The sequence below is a fragment of the Mixophyes fleayi genome, chromosome 5, assembly GCF_038048845.1.
Source record: "Mixophyes fleayi isolate aMixFle1 chromosome 5, aMixFle1.hap1, whole genome shotgun sequence".
NCBI classification, from domain to species: domain Eukaryota; kingdom Metazoa; phylum Chordata; class Amphibia; order Anura; family Limnodynastidae; genus Mixophyes; species Mixophyes fleayi.
The window spans coordinates 85,440,127-85,461,710 of record NC_134406.1 but is presented as its reverse complement, the minus strand read 5'-3'; the positions used below and the strand labels follow the sequence as shown (position 1 = coordinate 85,461,710).

Here is a 21,584-nt window from a genome sequence, read left to right as displayed (position 1 = left end):
ACTCATTGGTTCCCATATACGACCAGCAAAAAGGCAAAAGCAGCACAAAATTCTCTTTTGTGGTACCCTCGATGTGCCAAGTGTGCCAAGATTTCTGCACCTAACTTGCAGAACAAGATGGCTGCCGTTGTGAATGGACATATATTTGAAGGGACTAATTGGAGAATTTGGGATAAGTGGGGGTTTGTCTTGAAAACTACAGAGGAAGTGCATTGTTGCATTTTGTGGAGCAATGCAGAAAGATGTAACAAATTAAGGTGTAATGAAGTGTGATGATATTTTTGCTCTATTATTTTAATTTATGATTTTTATTTACGTTTACCAAGTGAAGAGGATATAGACTAAAAAGCAGGGAAGGTGGGCATGAAGGGACATATGTTGGGGAAACAGAAACAGTCACATAATCTTACATGTATGCTCATTTCTGGCACACATATCGGTGAAAGTTTTACAGGCTCTCATATTCCAGAACACAAAGTAAAAACTCTGGTTTGATGCTTTATTTGCTGTTATTGGGGTCTGTAGGTGTAATTTTGGGTTATCTTAACTTCTCCATTATCTTGAAAGGTTTAATTAGATCTGTTTGGATCCACTGGAGAGACATCTCTTTCTGTACGATAGACATGCAATTTGTAAAACTTCATAGGTGGTGAGAAAGCTGAGATTGCATATGGCAGGCCAATCATCTGGGGCCTGATTCATTAAGGATCTTAAATGAAGATTCATTAAGGATCTTAACTTAAGAAATTTTTTATTTCAGTCTCCTGGAAAAAACCATGTTACAATGCAAGGGGTGCAAATTAGTATTCTGTTTTGCACATAAGTTAAACACTGACTGTTTTTTCATGCAGCACACAAATATCAACTTTAAATTTCAGTGTACAAATAAGCTATCAAGTATGTGTGTGCTACATGAAAAAAACAGTTAGTATTTAACTTACGTGCAAAACAGAATACTAATTTGCACCCCTTACATTGTAATATGGTTTTGTCCAGGAGACTTTCTTAAGTTAATATCCTTAATGAATCAGGCCCTAGATCATTATTCTATATATCATCATCATCATCATCATTTATTTATATAGCGCCACTAATTCCGCAGCGCTGTACAGAGAACTCATTCACATCAGTCCTTGCCCCATTTGAGCTTACAGTCTAAATTCCCTAATATAGACACACACTCACAGACAGACAGAGAGGGAGACACTAGGGTCAATTTTTGATAGCAGCCAATTAACCTTCCAGTATGTTTTTGGAGTGTGGGAGGAAACCAGAGCACCCGGAGGAAACCCACGCAAACACAGGGAGAACATACAAACTCCACACAGATAAGGACATGGTCGGGAATCGAACTCATGATCCCAGTGCTGTGAGGCAGAAGTGCTGACCACTAGGCTCAAAAATGCATTTGTATTGGTCTTTTAGGTTTGTTTGTTTCACCAACCTCAAATTACACACCCTATGTTCGACCTATGTTTTGCAAGTGGAATCTATTGGATCTACAGGGTGGTCCATAAGAGTGGAAACACCCTTTTAAAACAGAAATGAGTAAGGAAATTTAAATCCAGTGTCCACACATGTGATCTGGGTGTGGTGGAAAACCTTTTAGGGTATGTGGTCAGTATACCCAGATCATACGTATAGACACTGGATTAAGATTTCACACTTATGGACTACTTTGTATATTGGTTTTGTTGGCACTGCCTAAGCTCCAATTCCAATCTTTACTATAAACAGTCAGAGTTGAAATAAAAAGTCTTGACATATGCCTTGAAAACATTCCATACCCATAGCACTGACGTATCCTCAACAAAGACATTAAGGACGATGTTGATGGAAAGAAAAAAAGTTTAATTAAAAAGAGGGACAGTCTCCTCAAATGGCGAAAACTGAACACAAACATTTTGGGGTTTGACAAATAAGTTTTATTCCCTGAAATGTTACCTTATACTATTATTGAACTCTATTGCTAGTAAAATCATTACAATTCTCCACGGATGTGCAGACATTTTCCTGGAATATGTAATTATTATTCTGAGCAATAGATTCTTCCCAATAATGATTCCTTGTGTGTATACACTAGTGAGTTATTTATCAAAGTAAAAAAAGCAATTAAACTCAGTAGATAAATTCAATGCAGTCCCTATACTGTAGTTTTGTCTCACTGCTTCAACAGAAAAATGTATATCTATTTTATAGTAATTTTGTGAACAGTATACGGTTTTGTAAATGCCAAATCACATTCACTGTTAAGATATCTGTAAAAATGTATACACACCTAATGACATTCACAAATACAATTACATATAAAAGGTTTGCATGACAGTGTATATATTAGAGATGCTCACTGACCCTCGTGAAGTGGTTGTGGTTTTGATTTTGGATACGGATTAGCTTCGTGTTTTGGTTTTGGCAAAACCACCCTTGTGTGTTTTGGTTTTGGTTTTGTATTTTTTTTAGAAATATTGCTAAAATATGTTAAAATCACATAATGTTGCTCTTTTTTGATCTTACATTATCATTAACCTCAATAACACTAATTTCAAGTCATTTGCAGTCAATTTTGACCACCTCACAGGTCACATTATTATTTTCATACACTTTCGGACAAATACTGCAGCGACCTGGCTGGATGCTAAGCAACAGAGCAACGACTCAAACACACGGCAGTTCCACATCTAGGACACATTGGCACACAGCAGTGGCAGAAAAGAAAAGTCAGAAGAAAAGCCACAAGGCCTAGTATTTGTATTTCAGCAATGACAATTAGCAAAGGAGCAATGGAGGTCCTCTCTTTGGGTGTATATAACACCATACACTTTTTTGTGCAAATTTAGAAGAAAAACCTGCAAGGACTAGTAGTTGTATTTCTGCAATGAGAATTACCAATGGAGCTCTCCTTTCTGTGTGTTACCTATATAACACAGTAGAATTGAACTGCAGAATTAAATCAACCCTGTAAGCACTATTATTTGTATTTTTCTGCAATGAGGTTTAACACTGGAGCTATGGAGCTCTCCTGAATGTCATTGATTACTTTGTTTAACACTGCTACCACACTCTTCTTTCAATTCTCTAACTATAAATTGATTTGAGCAGCTTCCACTTCTGTATTTGTCTGAGAGGCATGTTGGTGTCAGTAGCTGAGAGGGGGTACTGGCACTGAATTGCTGTTTGGAGGCTTCTGGGGTACCTCTTTGGTAAGTTGGCTCTCAATTTAAAAACACATATGTATGGCCCAAATATATGGGACTCTCATTGTTTAGAGTAGGACCATCCTATTAGCAAAAGCGCCTTGGCGTGGCGGATGGCTTAAACATACATTTGCAAATGTGTGCAACAAAGACTTTTGCATTTTTATCTACAGTAGAAATGGCAGATCTGTTGCTGGTTATAGCAGTGTGCTGGGGAAAAAATGTTGTGTGTATGTTCCTTGCAGGATAACCCCACCCTTTCAAGCACCTGTTATGGCCTATAAATTGATTTGAGCAGCTTCCACTTCTGTATCTGTATCTGTAATTCTCTAACTTTGCCTGTTCAACTGCTCTACACTCTGCTACCCCTTCTGTGTCCCTCTCTCAAATGGTGCTAGATCACTGTGGAGGGTGGTATTTATAGATTCCAAAACTCGTGAGATCGGAGATCCGGCGATGTGACGTTTTGCCTCTTTTTGGAAGCCGAAAAAGCATGAAAGTACCAGGCCGGCTCGGCTCGGCACTCGGATTCCCTAAGTTCGGGTGTGTTCGGTTTCCGAGGATCCGAGCCTGAACATACCTAGTATATATAGCTTGAGTATGTATACACCTTCTGGCTGAGTGCAAACTTGCTTTCTCTGTAATTTTCCATTTTAGGCTTTGAGTGGCTACCTGCAGTGTTTTTCATTATGCAAAAAAATTGTATTAGTTTATTTTTCAGACAGTTTTGAGAGGTTCTTAAATAACTTTACATTATTTATTATTTGTAAATATACTGGTAGCTAGAGATGAGTGAAATAATTCAGCATTATTCGGAATTCATTAGGTTTGGGCTGTTGTAAGGGTTTCAAATGAAACTGAAAAATGAAGCCAAGGGGTTCATTCATTCACAGGGGATTATTCAAGAAGTGAACAGTATCTTGTAAATGATGTTTTGAACATAAAACTTTATTTAAAAAGCCCTGAACAAGAACAAAATACTGGACAAGCATATAAGCAACTTTTGTCATCAAATTAAAATACAATCCCATTGCAAACCAGTAAAAAAATAGTTGTGCATCAATAAAACAAAAATAGCTATTAGTTTAATATCACAAACATGTTTTGCTACCCAAACCACTCACCTCTAATGGTAGTTCATTGCTATAAAGCAACTTACACTTAACATTTAACGCTGTTTTAAGATTATTAAACCTTCTATTAATATGGATGAGGACTGCCATTCTGAAAAGTATTTGAATGATTAATGCATATTTTCCTGTTTACAGTGAAAACAAAGCCATGAAAGTTTAATACTCTGCCAGAATAAACTAGAAATATATGAATACTGTTCCAGAGGTAACAGGGCAGAAAAAAAATTAGTTGCCCATTGCAACCAATCACATTTATTTTTATACAACTACTGTAAAATGAAAGTCACTATCTGATTGATATTGGCAGCACCACATTTACTATCTGATATAATTATTTATCATAGTGCAAGCAATTATGTTGTGCTTTCTTGAAATAACAGGTGGGTTATTACAGTATTATTTAATGGCCTTTCACATACAGAACATAGTTTATCATAACTATCTTCTGTCTGGACAAGCTTCTAAAACATTTATATATGCATCTGTGAAAGCTACAATTTCATGAATTTCTATTTCAAGTATAAATTTTCTTTAATGTAATAATTAATGTATGATGCTAGACCGAAACATAATGGTTCCCATATATGACCAGCAAAAAGGCAAAAGCAGCACAAAATTCTCTTTTGTGGTACCCTCGATGTGCCAAGTGTGCCATGATTTCTGCACCTTACTTGCAGAACAAGATGGCTGCCGTTGTGAATGGACATAAATTTGAAGGGACTAATTTGAGGATTTGGGATAAGTGGGGTTTTATCTTGAAAACTACAGAGGAAGTGCATTGCTGCATTTTGTGAAGCAATGCAGAGAGATGTAACAAATTAAGGTGTAATGAAGTGTGATCATATATTTGCTCTATTATTTTCATTTATGATTTTTATTTAAGTTTACCAAGTGAAGGGGATATAGACAAAAAAGCAGGGAAGGTGGGCATGAAGGGACATATGTTGGGGAAACAGAAACAGTCACATAATCTTACATGTATAGCAAGTAGAAATTACAATGCTCATGTCTGGCACACATATCGGTGATAGTTTTACAGGCTCTCATATTCCAGAACACAGAGTAAAAACTCTGGTTTGATGCTTTATTTGCTGTTATTGGAGTCTTTAAGGGTAACTTTGGGTTAACTTAACCTCTCCACTATCTTTAAAGGTTTAATTAGATCTGTTTGGATCCGCTGGGGAGAGATCTCTTTCTGTACGATAGACATGCAATTTGTAAAACTTCATAGGCGTGAGAAAGCTGAGATTGTATATGGCAGGCCAATCATCCGGGGCCTGATTCATTAAGGATCTTAAATGAAGAGGATCCTTATTTCAGTCTCCTGGACAAAACCATGTTACAATGCAAGGGGTGCAAATGAGTGTTCTGTTTTGCACATAAGTTAAATACTGACTGTTTTTTCATGTAGCACACAGTTCTGCTGATGTGTGCCTGAACAGCCCGAGTGTAGCCGGTGATACACAAATTGAGGATGGCACTTTGGAATTAGAAGAGGATGAGGGGGAGATTTGTGTAGGCAATGAGGGCACTAATGATGATGATGATTATGATGCAGACAGATACCAAATTGCCTTTCTCAATTTCTATTTATATTCTAGATTATATAATGGCTGAATAGTTTCCTATTTTACTCCTAGTGGAGAGGGGATCTGATGCAGACAGATACCAAACTGCCTTTGTCCATATCTGTTTATATTCTAATTCTATTTGTCTGTGCTTATATTCTAATTCTACAGTCTATTCAGGCTGCTTTTTTTCTATTCAACTACAAGTGGAGGGCGGGGGGGGTCATAGACAGCCACCAAACTACCTTGGTCCATTTATTTTTTATATTGTTCAGTCTATGCAGGCTGCTTTTTTTCTATTTAACTACAAGTGTAGGGGGGGGGGGCTATAGAGACAGAAACCAAACTGCCTTTGTCCATTTCTTTTGATATTTAACTATAAGTGTAGGGTGTAATATACACCCAAAGATGATGGCTGCATTGCCAATAGGCTAAGATGGAGAGGAAGACAATCAGGTTTGTGTGCAGAATTAAGGGCGGCCTACCAGGGATTAAACTGTTTTCCTAATTTATTAGCTTTAGAATTACCTTATTTATCCAAGAAACAGGTGGAGCACTAAATTCGGTTATTTTATGTCCAAAAACATTGCTTTTTAAACAAAATTGCAAAACAAAACCAAACCCAAAACCAAAACACGCAATGGCGGTTTGGCAAAACCAAAACCAAAACACGATGCTAATCCAGATCCAAAACCAAAACCATAACCAAAACACGGGGGTCAGTGAGCATCTCTAATTTAGGTTAAGGTTTTGTATCAGTTTTGCCAATCCATCCAGAGTCTTAGCAAACGAGTAGTTACCTCCCTCCAGATGAATCATTTTACCCCATGCTTTCAGAGTGCCTGATGTTTCTATAAGTATATTTTTGTGATAGTTCTTAGACTCTTACGAATCCAGATATAGTAATATATGGTAAAATCTAAAGTGAGAACTCTTGGCTTACAGGAATGAACCAATTTCTTATTTTCATCTACAGATAACTATCCTGGGTTAGGGAGGGCTAGGCCCCATCTCTTTTAGGAAGAAACATTAGTTGTAGGTAATTGTCAGGGGCTTCCTGGGCTGGGGGCCAGTAAAGCATCTGCCTCCTGGGTTGGTCCCATTGTGGTCTACCTTGGTCTGGATTACTGGGCTGCCTGCATATTTATTTCCTATAAAATGTTCCTAATAAGCTATGAGCTGAATCTTGCTCCTCTGGACTAAAATTTGCCAGCCAGCCCATGGCAACTTTGTTTAAATATCTCTTCTATCGTTGATCTAATATGTATGTCTAGGTAAGACAAAGCTTCATGCTTACATGTACATCAGCATTTTCTCTTTAGGATGTCTAATTGTGCTTTACTAATGTTAACTAGAAGAGCCACTAATATGTGGTCTTCAATTTGTAGAAGTAGGCTTTCTTATATAGATCTATAGCTTTGAGGAGGAAGGATAAGGAAGTCTCAGGGTTGGTTAATATTAAAAGAACATGGTCAGCAAATAGACCAAGTTTGTTGGAAGTTACTTCCATATCTGAACCTTTGTTTTTAGAGGAGGATCTAATTCTCTCTGCTAATGGTTATAATACCAATAAAAAGATTAAGGTTAAGAGTACGCAGTCTTGTGTAGGTTACATTGGATATCTTGAATCTATCAGACAGAAAGCCATTAAGCTGGGTACACACTACACAGTTTTCAACCAATAATCGGCTAAATCAGCTGACATACGACCACTCGTTCAAAAGTCGGGTCAGTGTGTGCAGTGACACGATGGTCGAAAGTCTGCGCAAATGGATGAATGTCGCCTCATTTGGTTGGTCGTACCGTTTAATATTTTCTTTCCAATCTCGATTCCGCTGTGTAGTGTGTATAAACTGCCGACCGATCCACAACAGTGAGTATGAAATTACAGTCATTGCTCACGACAACATGGCTGTAAAAAGTCGCTAACGGGACGTCCGCTCTTTCCTTTCTCGTCCTAAACAAGGCTAGTGTGTATGCAGTCCATTGACCGAGCGATCGGAACATCGATTGCATGTAAAATAGCTCGGGATAAAAAGTTGGTCGAAATTTCTGTAGTGTGTACCCAGCTTTACTACATACTCTTTCTCAAAGACCTGTGTATGGCACCAGGATACACTGAATAATCTTATTTTTATAACAAAATTAAACCAGTGCATCTCTTATGTATCTCAAATGCAGCCTATCAAAACACTTTCTCTAGGTCTAAGGAAAGCAACACAAGTATTTCTGATTCCAGAATATTTAATACTCTCATAGTATTGTCTGATGCTTGTCTTCCTATCACGAATCAAACTTGATCGGGATGGAACAAGTTTGTTATAAAATGACCGATTCTATTTGCTGCAAGTTTAGCATATTTTTTCGGTCAGTATTGAGCAGTTGGTCTATAGTCCTTACAGTCTATTGGATATTTTCCTGACTTAGGATTTGGGACTATTTGAGCTTCCAGCACCTCTGGGAAACATCCCCTCTCAGAGACATTTTGCATTCTTTTTAAATAAATGTATTTCTGATTCTGTTAGCAAGTAAGTTTGCAAAATGGGGTTGTATCAACCTTTTATACAGCATGGTTAAATAAAACCTTTCTTTTGAGTAATATTGTCCTATAGTTTCCATTGTAAGTCAAGTGGTCTTGTGCACTTTATAACAATAAAAAACACACATCTCATATTTTACTTGGTATAAAGCAATAGATGACTATGGGTACATGCTTCCAACTGTCTCTGACTTTCTCAAATACTTTTGTTTCTGTCTGTGTTCCTAATTTCCGTCATTGTCCAGTACTATGTCTTCTGTCTTGCCTGCTTGGTGCAGTTCTAAGTTACTATTTTGTAGCCCCTGTGCATCTGTGTAAGGTAGGTGATTGCACTTCAGTCACCTAGCTCCAAAGATCAGACTCACCACCTATGTCTAGCTCAGCCTCTTCTTCTCAGTATACAGTGGGTAGTTTCATAGACAGGTGTCTCTGCACATGTAGATTTAAAAACAGGTGTGAAATAAACACAAGCATGGTTATCCATTATATTTACAGTTGAAAAAATTAATGTGCACCAGGCTATAACTATGATGATATAAAGAATTGCTCTTTTCTCTCCTGCACAGCTCTTGGGTGCAATATATCACAAGGTTTGCTCCCAGAACTGATACTCTTGCAGGCTGGGACTGTCTCTGTCACTCTCTCTAGCCTTAACACCACCAGAATTTCTCTACTTACCAGACTACTTGATATCACTTTAGTATACTGTCCTACTCAGTACTCACAGGTAAACTGTCTCCCTATACTTGTTTCTCTGAGGATGCCTCAGAGTGCACTTGGCTTGACTGATCCTCCGAACTCTAACTGCCTCTAACTGGGTTGTAGAGACTCCCTCTTGGAATTCTGGCTCTGTCTCACTGTCAGTTGTGTACATCTTGGTCCTGGAGTCTCCCTTTCGGAACTCATAATGACTCACACTTGTCACTTAGAAGCTTGTAATATCTCTAGCTACAGTGTCTTCAGATAGCATTCCGATATATGGGATTGTAGAAGCCCTCTAATGAAGCAGATAGTTTGCAAGGTGTATTGTCTCTAATTGCACATTCTTGAAAGATCAAAGGCGTCTATTTACTAAGTTGCAATGAGCCAAAAATCTGGAGAGAAAATTTATCAAGCGGTTAAAACGGACATTTTGTATTGCTACAAGATATAAGAGGATTCCCCCCCTGCTTACTGTCCACCAGTGATAAATTGATCCATAGAAGAGATATATAACTTCTTTTGTTTTACTGATTATATATATATATATATATATATATATATATATACATTTATTTACATACATTAACTGATTTTAAGTTTATCATGTTTTGTGTTCTACTCAATAGACAAAGCAACAATTGCACTGGACGGTGGTGCTTTTCTATCTTGCAGCAGTGAGAACTAGAGCTTGTGAGATTGGGTAGCATGTGTCTGGATGAATGCAAATATTTTGTGTAGGCTGCTGATTCATAAACAGGGCTAGGGAAAGTGAGTTTTACACAATGGATTTTTTTCATCTTTAGATGTTTTTAGGACAGTGACCTACAGATGTACGGTGTGAAATATGTAGTAGGATGAGAAGGAACTGCTCAATTTAATTTTTTTAAACCAGTGCAGTAAACTGCTAGGGAGAGACTGAACAGTTCATTTAACCTGCAGTCTCATACAATATATGTAATGTATATTAATTCTCCTGCTGCAATATGTATCATGGACCAGAGGTGTATTTTACCACTAATTATCTCTGTCTTTCAAGCAAGTATGAGAATAATTAATATATAATGTCTCCTGAAAGAACATTTTTCGCCTCCATACATTGGGAAGTAGATATACCTTGCTATTTTTTGTAAAAATTCCATTAGAATATGAGCTGGATGTGTTGATTGATTGACAAATAGTAGCAATACATTAACTATATCCTTGGGAAGCAATTGCCTGCCTCACTTTCCAGAGACAATACCTAGGGCTGCAATATCACATCTCTTAGTACTTTAACCTTAACACCTGCAGTAAGTGCCTTACAGTTCAAACAAATAAGGTTACTGAATGGCTTAATTTCACAATCATTTTCTTTGAACGTGTATTGCTATAAAGCACACTTTTCTTTTCTTTCTTCATGATATGTAATTAGCCTGAAAACATTCATCTTTTCATTCTGCTCACAAAAGCCCTATGTTCCACATTACATGTTGATAGGATAGTTGTTCTGAAGAAAGGATCCATTACGCTCAGGTGTATTATCTTTCATTTTGTATTGTTTCTGCTGCCTCTTTAAACAGTTATGGTTTCTTTTTTTTCTTTTTTTTTTACAAACGTACACAATGTGAGATATATCTATTATATAAGCACAGTTTTATTGTCTTTATAAGGAGTTTACCTTTATTCCATTATTTCTCTTTTATCATGATATATTTCTCTTTCAGTTGGTCTGTTGCCTACCATATGCCACTGACCTCATCCTACAGATGTATATCATAGTTCTTAGAGATGTCAAAGGGCAGATCTTATTTATTCAAAATAATAGATAAACGTGGTTACTCACTGAACATTGACATATTTACACCAAATGACCTTTCCCAGTAAATGACAATAATTCCTGTGCTGGTTTGCAAATTGAATATTTTCTGCCTGATACAGAAGCTGGATGTAAATTTGTACAACATAATGATACATTTCTCATATAATTACACTTTCTAAATTAACAACTTTTCCCTGTAATTTGAATTCCGTGTCTTAAATTTGCGATCGCTTGTGGATAGGGGGTATTCACATTCACATAAGTGCTGTATATTTAGGACATGCAGACACAATTTACCCATGCCCCTTGGTGATGCATCCGATTTTGTCTTACTCGTATCTCTAAGATAAGCCTTTTGGAAGGTGAAGCTTTGAGTATTATATACGCCTGATGCATGTTTACGTGTTGATGATGAATTTTTGTTGCGGCTACAGGTTTTAGCAGTCAACTCTAAACAAGACATATGGTTTGAGCAATCTCGCCAATGAGATCCATATCTAAAGAGAAAATAAGTTGTTGGGAATCTGAGCTTCCCTAAGTATGGTAAAAATCTGTATACTGCCAATAGGAATATAGAGGGGGAAGTGGTCCCAGTCCCCAATAGCAATGGATGTAACATAGAATCCCAGGCGCAATGTGGAGTGGAAATAGTGGCCACAGATGTGTGATGCCTAATATGTATTGGTATGTATCAACAATGGTATGGATAGCTCATGGACAAGACTGTTATCTTAATGCGTGTATTAAATGTTACAACAATATGAACACAATAAGAAAAAAACAGTGCACTGGATAAACATGAATAATAGAATCCTATGTTAGATCCATATCTAAAGTTTATATCTTTTCCAGCAAACCTTGATAAATGGAATGGATTGCAAACTGCACAATAGCACACATTTAATATAGCATTTTGGAACAACTGAACACTCATACATTGTGGTCTATGGTATCTGCTACAGACTCAAGAATAAATTATTGCAGGACCGATGGCACAGATAGGGTTATTTACATACATAGCACATCCTTGTGCAAATACCATGATTTTTTGCTACGTATTTTATTCTAACGGCTTGAGTTCTCAGTGGTGCCTATAATAGCCCCAAAAATCAACTTCTAAGAAAGGTAGGCATCTCTGAGATCCCTACCCCAGCCTTCTTCTTTTGAGAAGCTAAATGTTCTTCTCAGCTGTGATAAGAGATGGACCATTACTGAGGTGCCAGAAATTGAGCATTACATTGACGCCCCACCATTTTATTTGAATTGACTGAAAAACTGTTAAAGGAAAATTCCATCCAAAACTGAAAATTTTGGTTTGGGTGGAGTTCAATAATTTGGTAATAATACAGTGTTCTACTTAATTGGGGTCTGCCCTTCCCCTTGATCTAATTCATAAAAAGGAAAAAAGGTATTTTGTCTATGTGATATGGCAGGTCTGCTGAGGACTTCATTGGCAAAATGTATCAAGCTGCAATTTGCCGAAATCAACAGTTTTCTGCAATCTTTACTGCAGGATTTAAAACAGCAAGTTTATTGAATGCCAAACCTAGACTGTTGCGTTTCCCCAGATGTTCAGAGATGCTCTTTCTTCTCCTACCACATTCATGCAAATGAGAAGTTCAGTGGGTAGGAGCATTGATCTACCTGTGTATTTAAAAGAAGTGAGCCATAACAGGAGTAAGACTGAATCGCTGGATCCTGGGGGACTGGCTGAATTAAGGAGAATATTTTACTCCTGGGGGTATATTCACTAAACTGTGGGTTTGAATAAGTGTAAATATTGCCTATAGCAACCAATCAGATTGTAGCTGTCATTTTGTAGAATGCACTAAAAAAATGATAACTAGAATCTGATTTGTTGTTATAGGCAACATCTCCACTTTTTCAAATCTTCAGTTTAGTAAATATACCCCAAGGACATATTTAACTTTTTCTATAGTTTACAGAACTACACTTAGTTTCCATTTGTTTACTAGCAAAAATCAGGGTAAAAATTATTTAAATAAATAAAACTGAGCCAAGAAAACTCATATTTATCTCTTAATCAAAACGCACAGTTTCAAGACAAGCAAAGTGCCAAAGCTTTTCTAGTTTTCTAGTTGTGTTGTTTTACAGATGAGCCTCAATCCGTTGTTGTAGCTTCACATCATAGATATGAAAAATGGCTATCTTGAAAAACTATCTGTACTTCAGCTACCTGCCAGATGGCCAGGGACTAAATCATCTAGAAGGCACATTGATTTCCTGAATACATAGCAGCGTGTCTCTTCAGAATAATGACACTTCAATAACTAAAGTTTCCTATATAAAGTTACCTTGCAAATCATGCAGAGATGTCAGGATTCTGGAATGTTGGCCCATGACTTTTTTCTTCTCATATGCAAATGTGCACGGAAAAAAAAATAAAAAGAGGAAAAAACATTCAGTGCACATTTATATAGATGAGACTTACATTTATTTATATAACTATAATTGATTATGTTACTTTTTTTCTTTGCTAATTCAAGTAGAGTAAGTATGAGATATTTGTACACAGACAGCCAGTGGAAGCAATAGACAATTACTGCCTGTGTCTCACAGCAGGGGGTTAGTGACAGTGCCTCAATGATGCTCATTATAAAAACACATTTTCTTTCCCAATAGTGTTTCATTACTGTTCAGAGTTCAGACTGTATATTAAGTAATTTTACTCCAAATGGCAGTATAGAAGTAATCAAACATAAACAATCACCAGGTCATGACTGCAAGCCACTGATGTGTAGAGGTCTATGCTTGATCCGTTAATAGAAAAAATATTTAATTGAATAAATTGAATACATTTTAATGATTGTCAAAATTCACTAGACTCTGCCCAATACTGGCTGAAATCCCTGCTCTAGGAAGGAAGGCAGTTCTAATGGGACTTTCATTTGTTTCACTGACATTCCCTTCATTGTTAATTAAATGGGGAATTACAATCCATACATGTATCAAACATTTTGGCCATGGCTAATAAACTCTATGGTTTTTTTTCCGGAACTTTTTTTTTAAAATATCTAATTAAAAGTGTACAACATCTACCAGAGGCGATACCAGCCACATGGAAAGATATCACAACCTGTGTTGCACCAAAACATCTATAACAAACTTAGCAAGCAGAAACAGACCACTATCGACCTGTGTTTGGTCATCTTTGGAAAAGACTAACAGGCCAGATTTCCTGGAATTCTATGCACAGATGGAACACTTTGCTTTTATATTAATGGCTTGTCTTGATGATCCAAAAAGGCTGATGGTCTCTCTGTTTTATGCCACAAAATCTCTGCCCCCCCTCCATTTATTTTGAATTGTAGAGTAAAGGGCAAAAAGGGAATGCAATCGTGGCTCCCTGTGCGACTGGCACTCTATCACACAATGTCAAGACCAATTGTGCTCCATCGATGTAATAACTGAACTTGCCCTGAGCTTGTTACTGTTTCTTTACTAACAAAGTGCACCCGTCAGACATTTGATTTAATTTTTTAACTTACATTAAATTAATCAAAGCTAAGTGCTGACTGGTTGCAATGGGTTTATTTGCACTTTGACAGTAAGTAACCACCAATATGTGTTAACAAATAAAGCCTACTAATATATAGAATAGTATTTGTATATAGAAATGCCTAAGTATTAATAATGGCACTCCACAAATGCCTATATCTTCATGTACTCGTGCGATTGTCTCTTTGGTCACATTTATTGTACAGGTATATGCTATTTTATTTGACAATATCTCTGAATAGCAGAACTAAAATAAATAAATGATGGTGTTTGTTGACGCCATCATGCAAAAAGACATGGTTACTCCTACCCACACAGTTAATATGAAGAGTGATATTACACAAGGTAGAATGGAAGGGAATGTTGATGGCAGTGTAATCAATGTCAAGGATATTTTGCTATAGATACATTCAGGGATACTTACCACTGATTTAGAATTAGAATTTCTGCACTGGAAATCCACACTACGTTGGTCAACCACTGCTATCTGGTAAATCACTTTAGATATTAATACTGCACCAAACCAACCATTTGGTGTACATACCATGTGTTGCTAGCATTGTCCGCTTGTAAGATCTTTGACTGAGTTATTCTGTGAAATGGTTGAAAAGAAGGACAATTGAAGAAGAGAAATTGGCATAGAGGATATGGGAAACAAAATACTTAGCTAAAAAGTGAAACATAAGTTAAGAAACTAATGAGATGCTAAGGCCTACTTCCTTCTTCTGATCCCATCTACCACATGCTTAAGAGAATTTTGAGTCTGATAAAAGAATTGCACTAATACATAGTTCTAAGATGTTCTTGCTGGCTGCGATAATAGATGAACCGTTACTGAGGAGACAAAAAATTGGACTATCCATTGTAACCCAACCATTTTGATTGTTGGGGTGCTGCTGGGTCTCATGAAAGATCTGTTGCATGGGTAGAGTTCTTCTTTACTCTGAATTGCTGAATATTTGTAGTGACTGAAATACTGTCAATCCATAACTGAAAATTTAGATTTGGGTGCACTAATTACTGCCCCATCGCAGTTATATATTAAGCCCGCCTTCCTTGCATTTAGTAGGAAATAGCAATAGTGCAATTTGGATTCCGTGCCAATGTGCAATACATAAGCATTGTACAGTTCATATGTGTATCAAGGTTCCCTCCTGGCATTAGCAGTTACATTTCTTTCTGCCCAGGGCATACTGCTGATCCCCACAGTGCAAGCTCTGTCCCCATCCTCTAATAAATGCGGTCAAACACTGTTCTTTCAATGTGCTTTGATGCTCCATTTCATAATAAAAGCACCACTAGTGTCACACATAGAGTACGGCTGTTTTTTCGAACCCTCTGTCCAGCATGCTTCCTCTGCTCTTTCCTGCACTCCAGGCATAGAATCCTGTGCCACAACAGGCAGCGCATAGCCCTTTAAGATCTCTGAACCTGTGGTCATGTGTGCTGACCTGACACCTGTCCTATTTCAGCTCAACTATTTAAACCTGCTCTGCACATAGGCCTGTGTCAGAGTATTATGCTCCAAACCTTTATGCCAGTGTTCCGGTACATCTTGTGGCTATTTCTGTGAATTCTAACCCGGACTGTTCCTGACGTCTCTTCTGCCAGTTGCTTGGTACTGCTCATGCTCCTGATTGTTGCTCACCTGGCTTGTTGTGAAACACCTTCCATTTTCTGATTTGGTGTTCTGCATGTCCAACTCAATTTTGAACAAATACAGTTTCAGATTTGCTAGTACACAACTGTATACAACACACAACTTATATAAAGGATCTTGCAATATAGTTTTCCCTTTTTTGTTGTATAGAACAGCTTATTCCTAATACTCTCCCCCATCCCATTAGTCATTTATTATTATTGCGCTTTGAAATAAAGCTGAAAAACTGAGCCTTCACAACTGGTTTGTATGATTTAACCCTACGTTGACAAACTGGATCAGAAAGACTTTAGGGCCTATTTTTTAAATATAGCAATAATCACGGCTTTTATTGCTGCTTATTGCCACTATCTATACATTTTTTATTGATTAGCATTTTCATGCATTTTTACAAGCAATAGGATTTTTCCTCTTTTGAAAAAGAGGCCCATATGGCCCTTAATGTTAGGTTTAAAAACGCTCGGGGAGACTTGAGAATTTTTTAAAGAGGCCAATAGGAGCCTTGATAATGTGATTTTCACTATCAGGCTTGACAGGTGGGTCCCGATGACGCGATCCATGTGATGCCGGGTGGGGGTCAATGGTGATATGAGTTGCATTATCACTCCCCATCCACTTGCCCATTGGACCTCCTCTCCAGAACTCCCAAAAATAAGAAAGTAAGGTTCAGTAATTACAAGAAAACATCTCAGTTATATCACATTATACAATTATTACACTTTGATATACAGAGCATCAAAACAAAAAAAAAACTATTGGAATTGACTATGGCTATCATTGAATTTTATTCTGTTGCTAAATCTTTCCAATGATTTGGGGTATAATTTTGTTTTCAATGTTTTGCTTAGATCTATAAAGATGATGTATAACGTACTGCACACAAATTAGAAATTGATATATATACTGATTTGTAAATATCAAAATAAATTTTAAATTAAAAACAAAATGCAAAATGTACATATTTTCAGCTATATGTTCACCAAGTGTCCTTTTACTAAGCTATTTTTACACAGGGTAAATACTACAGTCGTGTGCATATATCCAAATACCATCAATGCTAGCTGTAGTATATGTGCAATGGCAGAATTCTGACCAAACAACTCTTTAAGGGTAATTGTAAAGAAAGTTATCCTGATAGACATCATCAATATCAAGGAATTCTTGAAGAGAAAGATATGTAAGAGATGCTTTGATGTCAGAAAAATTCTTCCCCAGTCCCCTAGTGTTAGAGCATATGTTTGCATGTTCTAACATAGGCATAGATGTCAGTGACAGCCAACTATGCTTTTGCATCCTTATAAAGATCTAGCATATAAAATACAAATAAATAATATAAAAAATAAATAAGGAAAAAAAGGAAAAATAATAAAAAAAATAGACACATACAATCATCTATTGCAAAAACTAGACAAATACAATAATCTATACAAGTAGAACAGAGAAAAAGAGTGTAATTGGGGCACTCCAAAGAATGGTTAAAAGTAACATAGTTTGCATTTTTAATTTGTATTGTATCATGGTATGTCTATATGTTTGTTTTATATTTCGCTCTCATATTTTCTACCCCTATTTTAATGTATACCATTAAAGATTACTTTTAACCATTCTTTGGAGTGCCCCAATTACACTCTTTTTCTCTGTTCTACTTGTATTAATTAATACTGTGTAGGGTGCACCCCCTGGGCTGGCGTCTTATATCCCAGGTTTGTTATTTAACATCTATTTACTTTGGGAGGAGATAAACCAATATATTATATTATCTTGTGCGGTGGAAACCTTTTTTCTGTGTTCTCAAAAATACAATAATCTATTCCACAGATTATTTCATCTTGTTATTATGTCCCACATATGTAGACCACACTTACTCATATAAATGTTACAAACTACAAGTAATTTAATATACATCAATTGGAGGGTGAATTAATTGTGCAGATGTAGCTTAGTGATACATTTTTGAAAAGGTTTATTTGATTTTGTTCTTGAAGGAGGAGGGGGTAATCGGGGTGTCTGCATTTTCCCATGAAATGCCCATAAATGTAAAAAATAATGCTTCAAACCTAAATAATCAATTCTGAAAAAATTTACAGTTCATTTGGGTAGAATAGACAAACAATTTATCCCAAAGAGGCAGCACAAAAATATGATAATTGGTTCACTTTTCTTGTAACAAAATTGTTAAATTAACTAAAAATTTAATAGAGAATATATAGGGCATTAAAAAAATATTTATATATATATATATATATATATATATATATATATATATATAAAATGGAATATATTACATCCATTTAATACTTTCATACTTTGCTTTTAAATATGTTTCCTTATTAAATGCTAAATATTTCTATGCATTTTTCTTTATACTGACTAGTTTGATCAGGACAAATTTGCTGTAATAAAGAAAAAGGCAAAGATTGCTTCAATTAAAATTGTATTTGCTTGCATGGATGGATGAGCCACGGTTGAATAAGCTATTTCTTTTTAAGATGTTTCCATCATGTATTTGACATTTTTGTCTTACTCTGTCAAATGTTTGTATTCCCTCAGGTTTCTACTACAAGTCAAACATCTCTGATCACCCTTTGTTCAAGAATTCCTTTCAAGGGTGCATGCAGCTCATCCACGTGGATAACCAGCTGGTTGACCTTCATGCCATAGAGCAAGGGAAGCAAGGGAGCTTTGCAAACATCAGCATTGACATGTGTGCAATTATTGACAGGTAGGAGAATATTAGACTAATGTGAACTATTGTGGAATAAATATATCTAGTGTCTCTCTAAAATATTTATTAACTAAAATATGTTTAGGGATAGGAGTTAGCACTTCACTCTGTTAGGTTTTCTCTATCAGTTCTGGTCTAACTATTCTGGGCCGCCACAGGTGTCCCTACTTTCAGAATTGACCAATTGCACAATCCTTTTTATTCTGTATACTGAAAACCATTCTTACTATCTATTCTTATTTTCTAGGATTTATTAGTTCACATAAATATATATAAATATAAATGCACAGGAAGTGTACCACACATCAGGCTTACTGCAAACATGAATTTATGGGTCTATATATTATAGGGTGAAAAGTGGGTGCTTTTGTTAGAGACAAAGCTTTGCCCTATACATAACTGGGTCACCGACATCTATTGCAGTACTATACCCACCACTGGTTAGATTCAATAGAGTTAGAGCTTCACCAGCGAAAGCTTCCTCATGAAGAGAATAGAGAAGCCTATTTAATATGGATTGTGGTGGTACAAGTACTCATCTCAGGATGGCGATAACAATAGAAACTTAATTAAAAATATATTTATATATATATTTATATATACTTAGAATAAAGCTTTTTTTCAGTGGCCAATTTTTTAAAATATTTTTTTAATTTTCGTAAAATATTTAATGTATTTTTCACTAGTTAATTTTTATTATTTGTTTTAGACTGAAAGTCTAAATAGCCAGGTCTTGCATGCACATATCCCCTCAGACTGCTCCAGAGTAAGTTCTATAGTGCCCAGGACAGATGGTTCCTGTAAAGTAGATATGTGTGCCTGGAGTGTGTTTTGGTTGTCGCCCTGTTTGCGGATGTCCTATGCTTAATGCTGGGACATTCTGGTTGCCTGGCTGATTTAGTACTGACTGCTTTTTTCTGCACCACTATATTTGCAAATAAACTCCTTTTAATTTTGCCACATTTATGTCTCGTGTCAATCATTCAAAGTAGTTAAATAAGTATTCAGAGGTTAAGGGAAGTAAGGGATATCAGCCATTAAGCATTTTAATGATTTCCTGTGTAGTCTGGTGTATTCCATACTACCTCTCACCTCTGGGGAATACTTTATTGTTGGAGACATTTTGATAATACATAATGTGAAGATACCAGGTTTAAGGTACCCCTCTGTGCCGCACAGCTGGTCTACCCACTACCTATCCAAGGTTCAAAATCATGCAGGCAAATATCCGAAATAAAATAAATATGTTTATTTAACAAAATGGTAGCACCAAACTGCAATGTACATATTTAAATAATAACCTGCAATAAATAACACAACATTCAGACAACGTACAGGGTATAAAACATCTCACGTGTATCTTTGTCACTTTCATGGACTGTTGTCTATCCATTGAAGCTTCTCCCCTCATGTCTCATTTTGAGGCTACCAGTAAGGTAGTGGTCCTGTGTAAAAGTCACTCCGCTTTTGGCAGACACACAGCTCCCCAAGATCTGGAGATGTAGATCAGGGCCAAGTCAGTACTCCAGGGACCGATTTCCCTTTCTTGTCAGGGGCAGAGATCCAGATCTCAACGCCAGCCTGACTTCAGCTATCACTCGGTAGTGAATGTCAATTTGCTGTCCTCTGGAGCTCACTTTTAAGCCAAAAATGACCTCATCAGCAATTTCACAGGTAAACATACAGACAAAGGGATAGCAGATGATCCACTCTCGATATAATTAAGTATAGGAATTGTTCTGTGGCTATACAGCTGAGTTTGTTTAAACAGGAGAGATCACAATCCAGACACATTACATTTAAATACACAATGCAGTCCTCTGTAATTAAACATAGAGCTCTGTATGTGGACCTTTTCCCTATCTTAATACATTAGACCTCCTGGTGTGATGTACATTCATACAGGACTAGTGGATAATAATCCTTTTGCCTAGGCTGAAACAATGGACTAGTCTGAAAGATAAGAAAAACATTTTAATTACTTTCAAATAGAATATATACAAGTTTAAATATGACTGAAAAATATGGGAAACCAGAGGGCTAGAAAAAGTATATGTTTTTATAGTCCACAGTTTGTGAGAAACCAGGTGCAGACTGGTTGAGGTGATATTAATAACTCGCTTCACCACACATAACATTAAAATATTTATGATTATTATAACACATATAATGTGCCAAAACAGTTTAACAGTAAACTTGTTTAAAATGTCAATAAAAATGTCCTATGGTTGGAAAACGATGAATTCTTTTGTCCTGTATAGAAAATCTGTCTGGTGCTAAAAGTGTTTGTATGTATGTTCTCTCTTGGGAGAGAAAGGTGAATGGTTAGTGCCCAAGAGCTCTGCATCTGATTGGTTATGAACCAGAACCACCAGTCAAATGCTGTTTCAAAGTACAGTGAAAACTTAAACTACCATCTTAAGTAAACAATGAACAACAAAGTGAATTTACCTTGTAACAGAACTTGGCAATCCATTTCCTTTTAGCACTTCAAAATAAGTGCTATGACAAAAGCATGACTGTTATTCACACTCCAGCTATTCACTCACCTTTCTCAGCATGTTAAACTCTTATTTATACAAATATTTTTCTCACTCCCCTTGCAAATCATAATCACCAGCTTCCTCATGATTAGGCTGATAAAGGGCAATCTAAGCTTTTCAAACACATATTTAGAATTAGTTTATAGAACAGAAATACAGTATAGAGATTGTGAGAGATTATTACAACTATTGATATTCTCCAT

At 36.4% G+C, this 21,584-nt stretch overlaps 1 protein-coding gene across 2 annotated transcripts in view; it reads left to right on the top strand.

Moving 5' to 3' along the window:
• CNTNAP2 (contactin associated protein 2) overlaps positions 1-21,584 on the top strand; it is a 1,405,747-nt gene that overhangs the window by 841,268 nt on the left and 542,895 nt on the right. For both annotated transcript variants that reach the window (XM_075212518.1, XM_075212517.1), the window contains exon 10: positions 18,664-18,835. In XM_075212518.1, the coding sequence (XP_075068619.1) occupies positions 18,664-18,835 (172 nt within the window). The remainder of the gene's footprint in view (positions 1-18,663; positions 18,836-21,584) is intronic.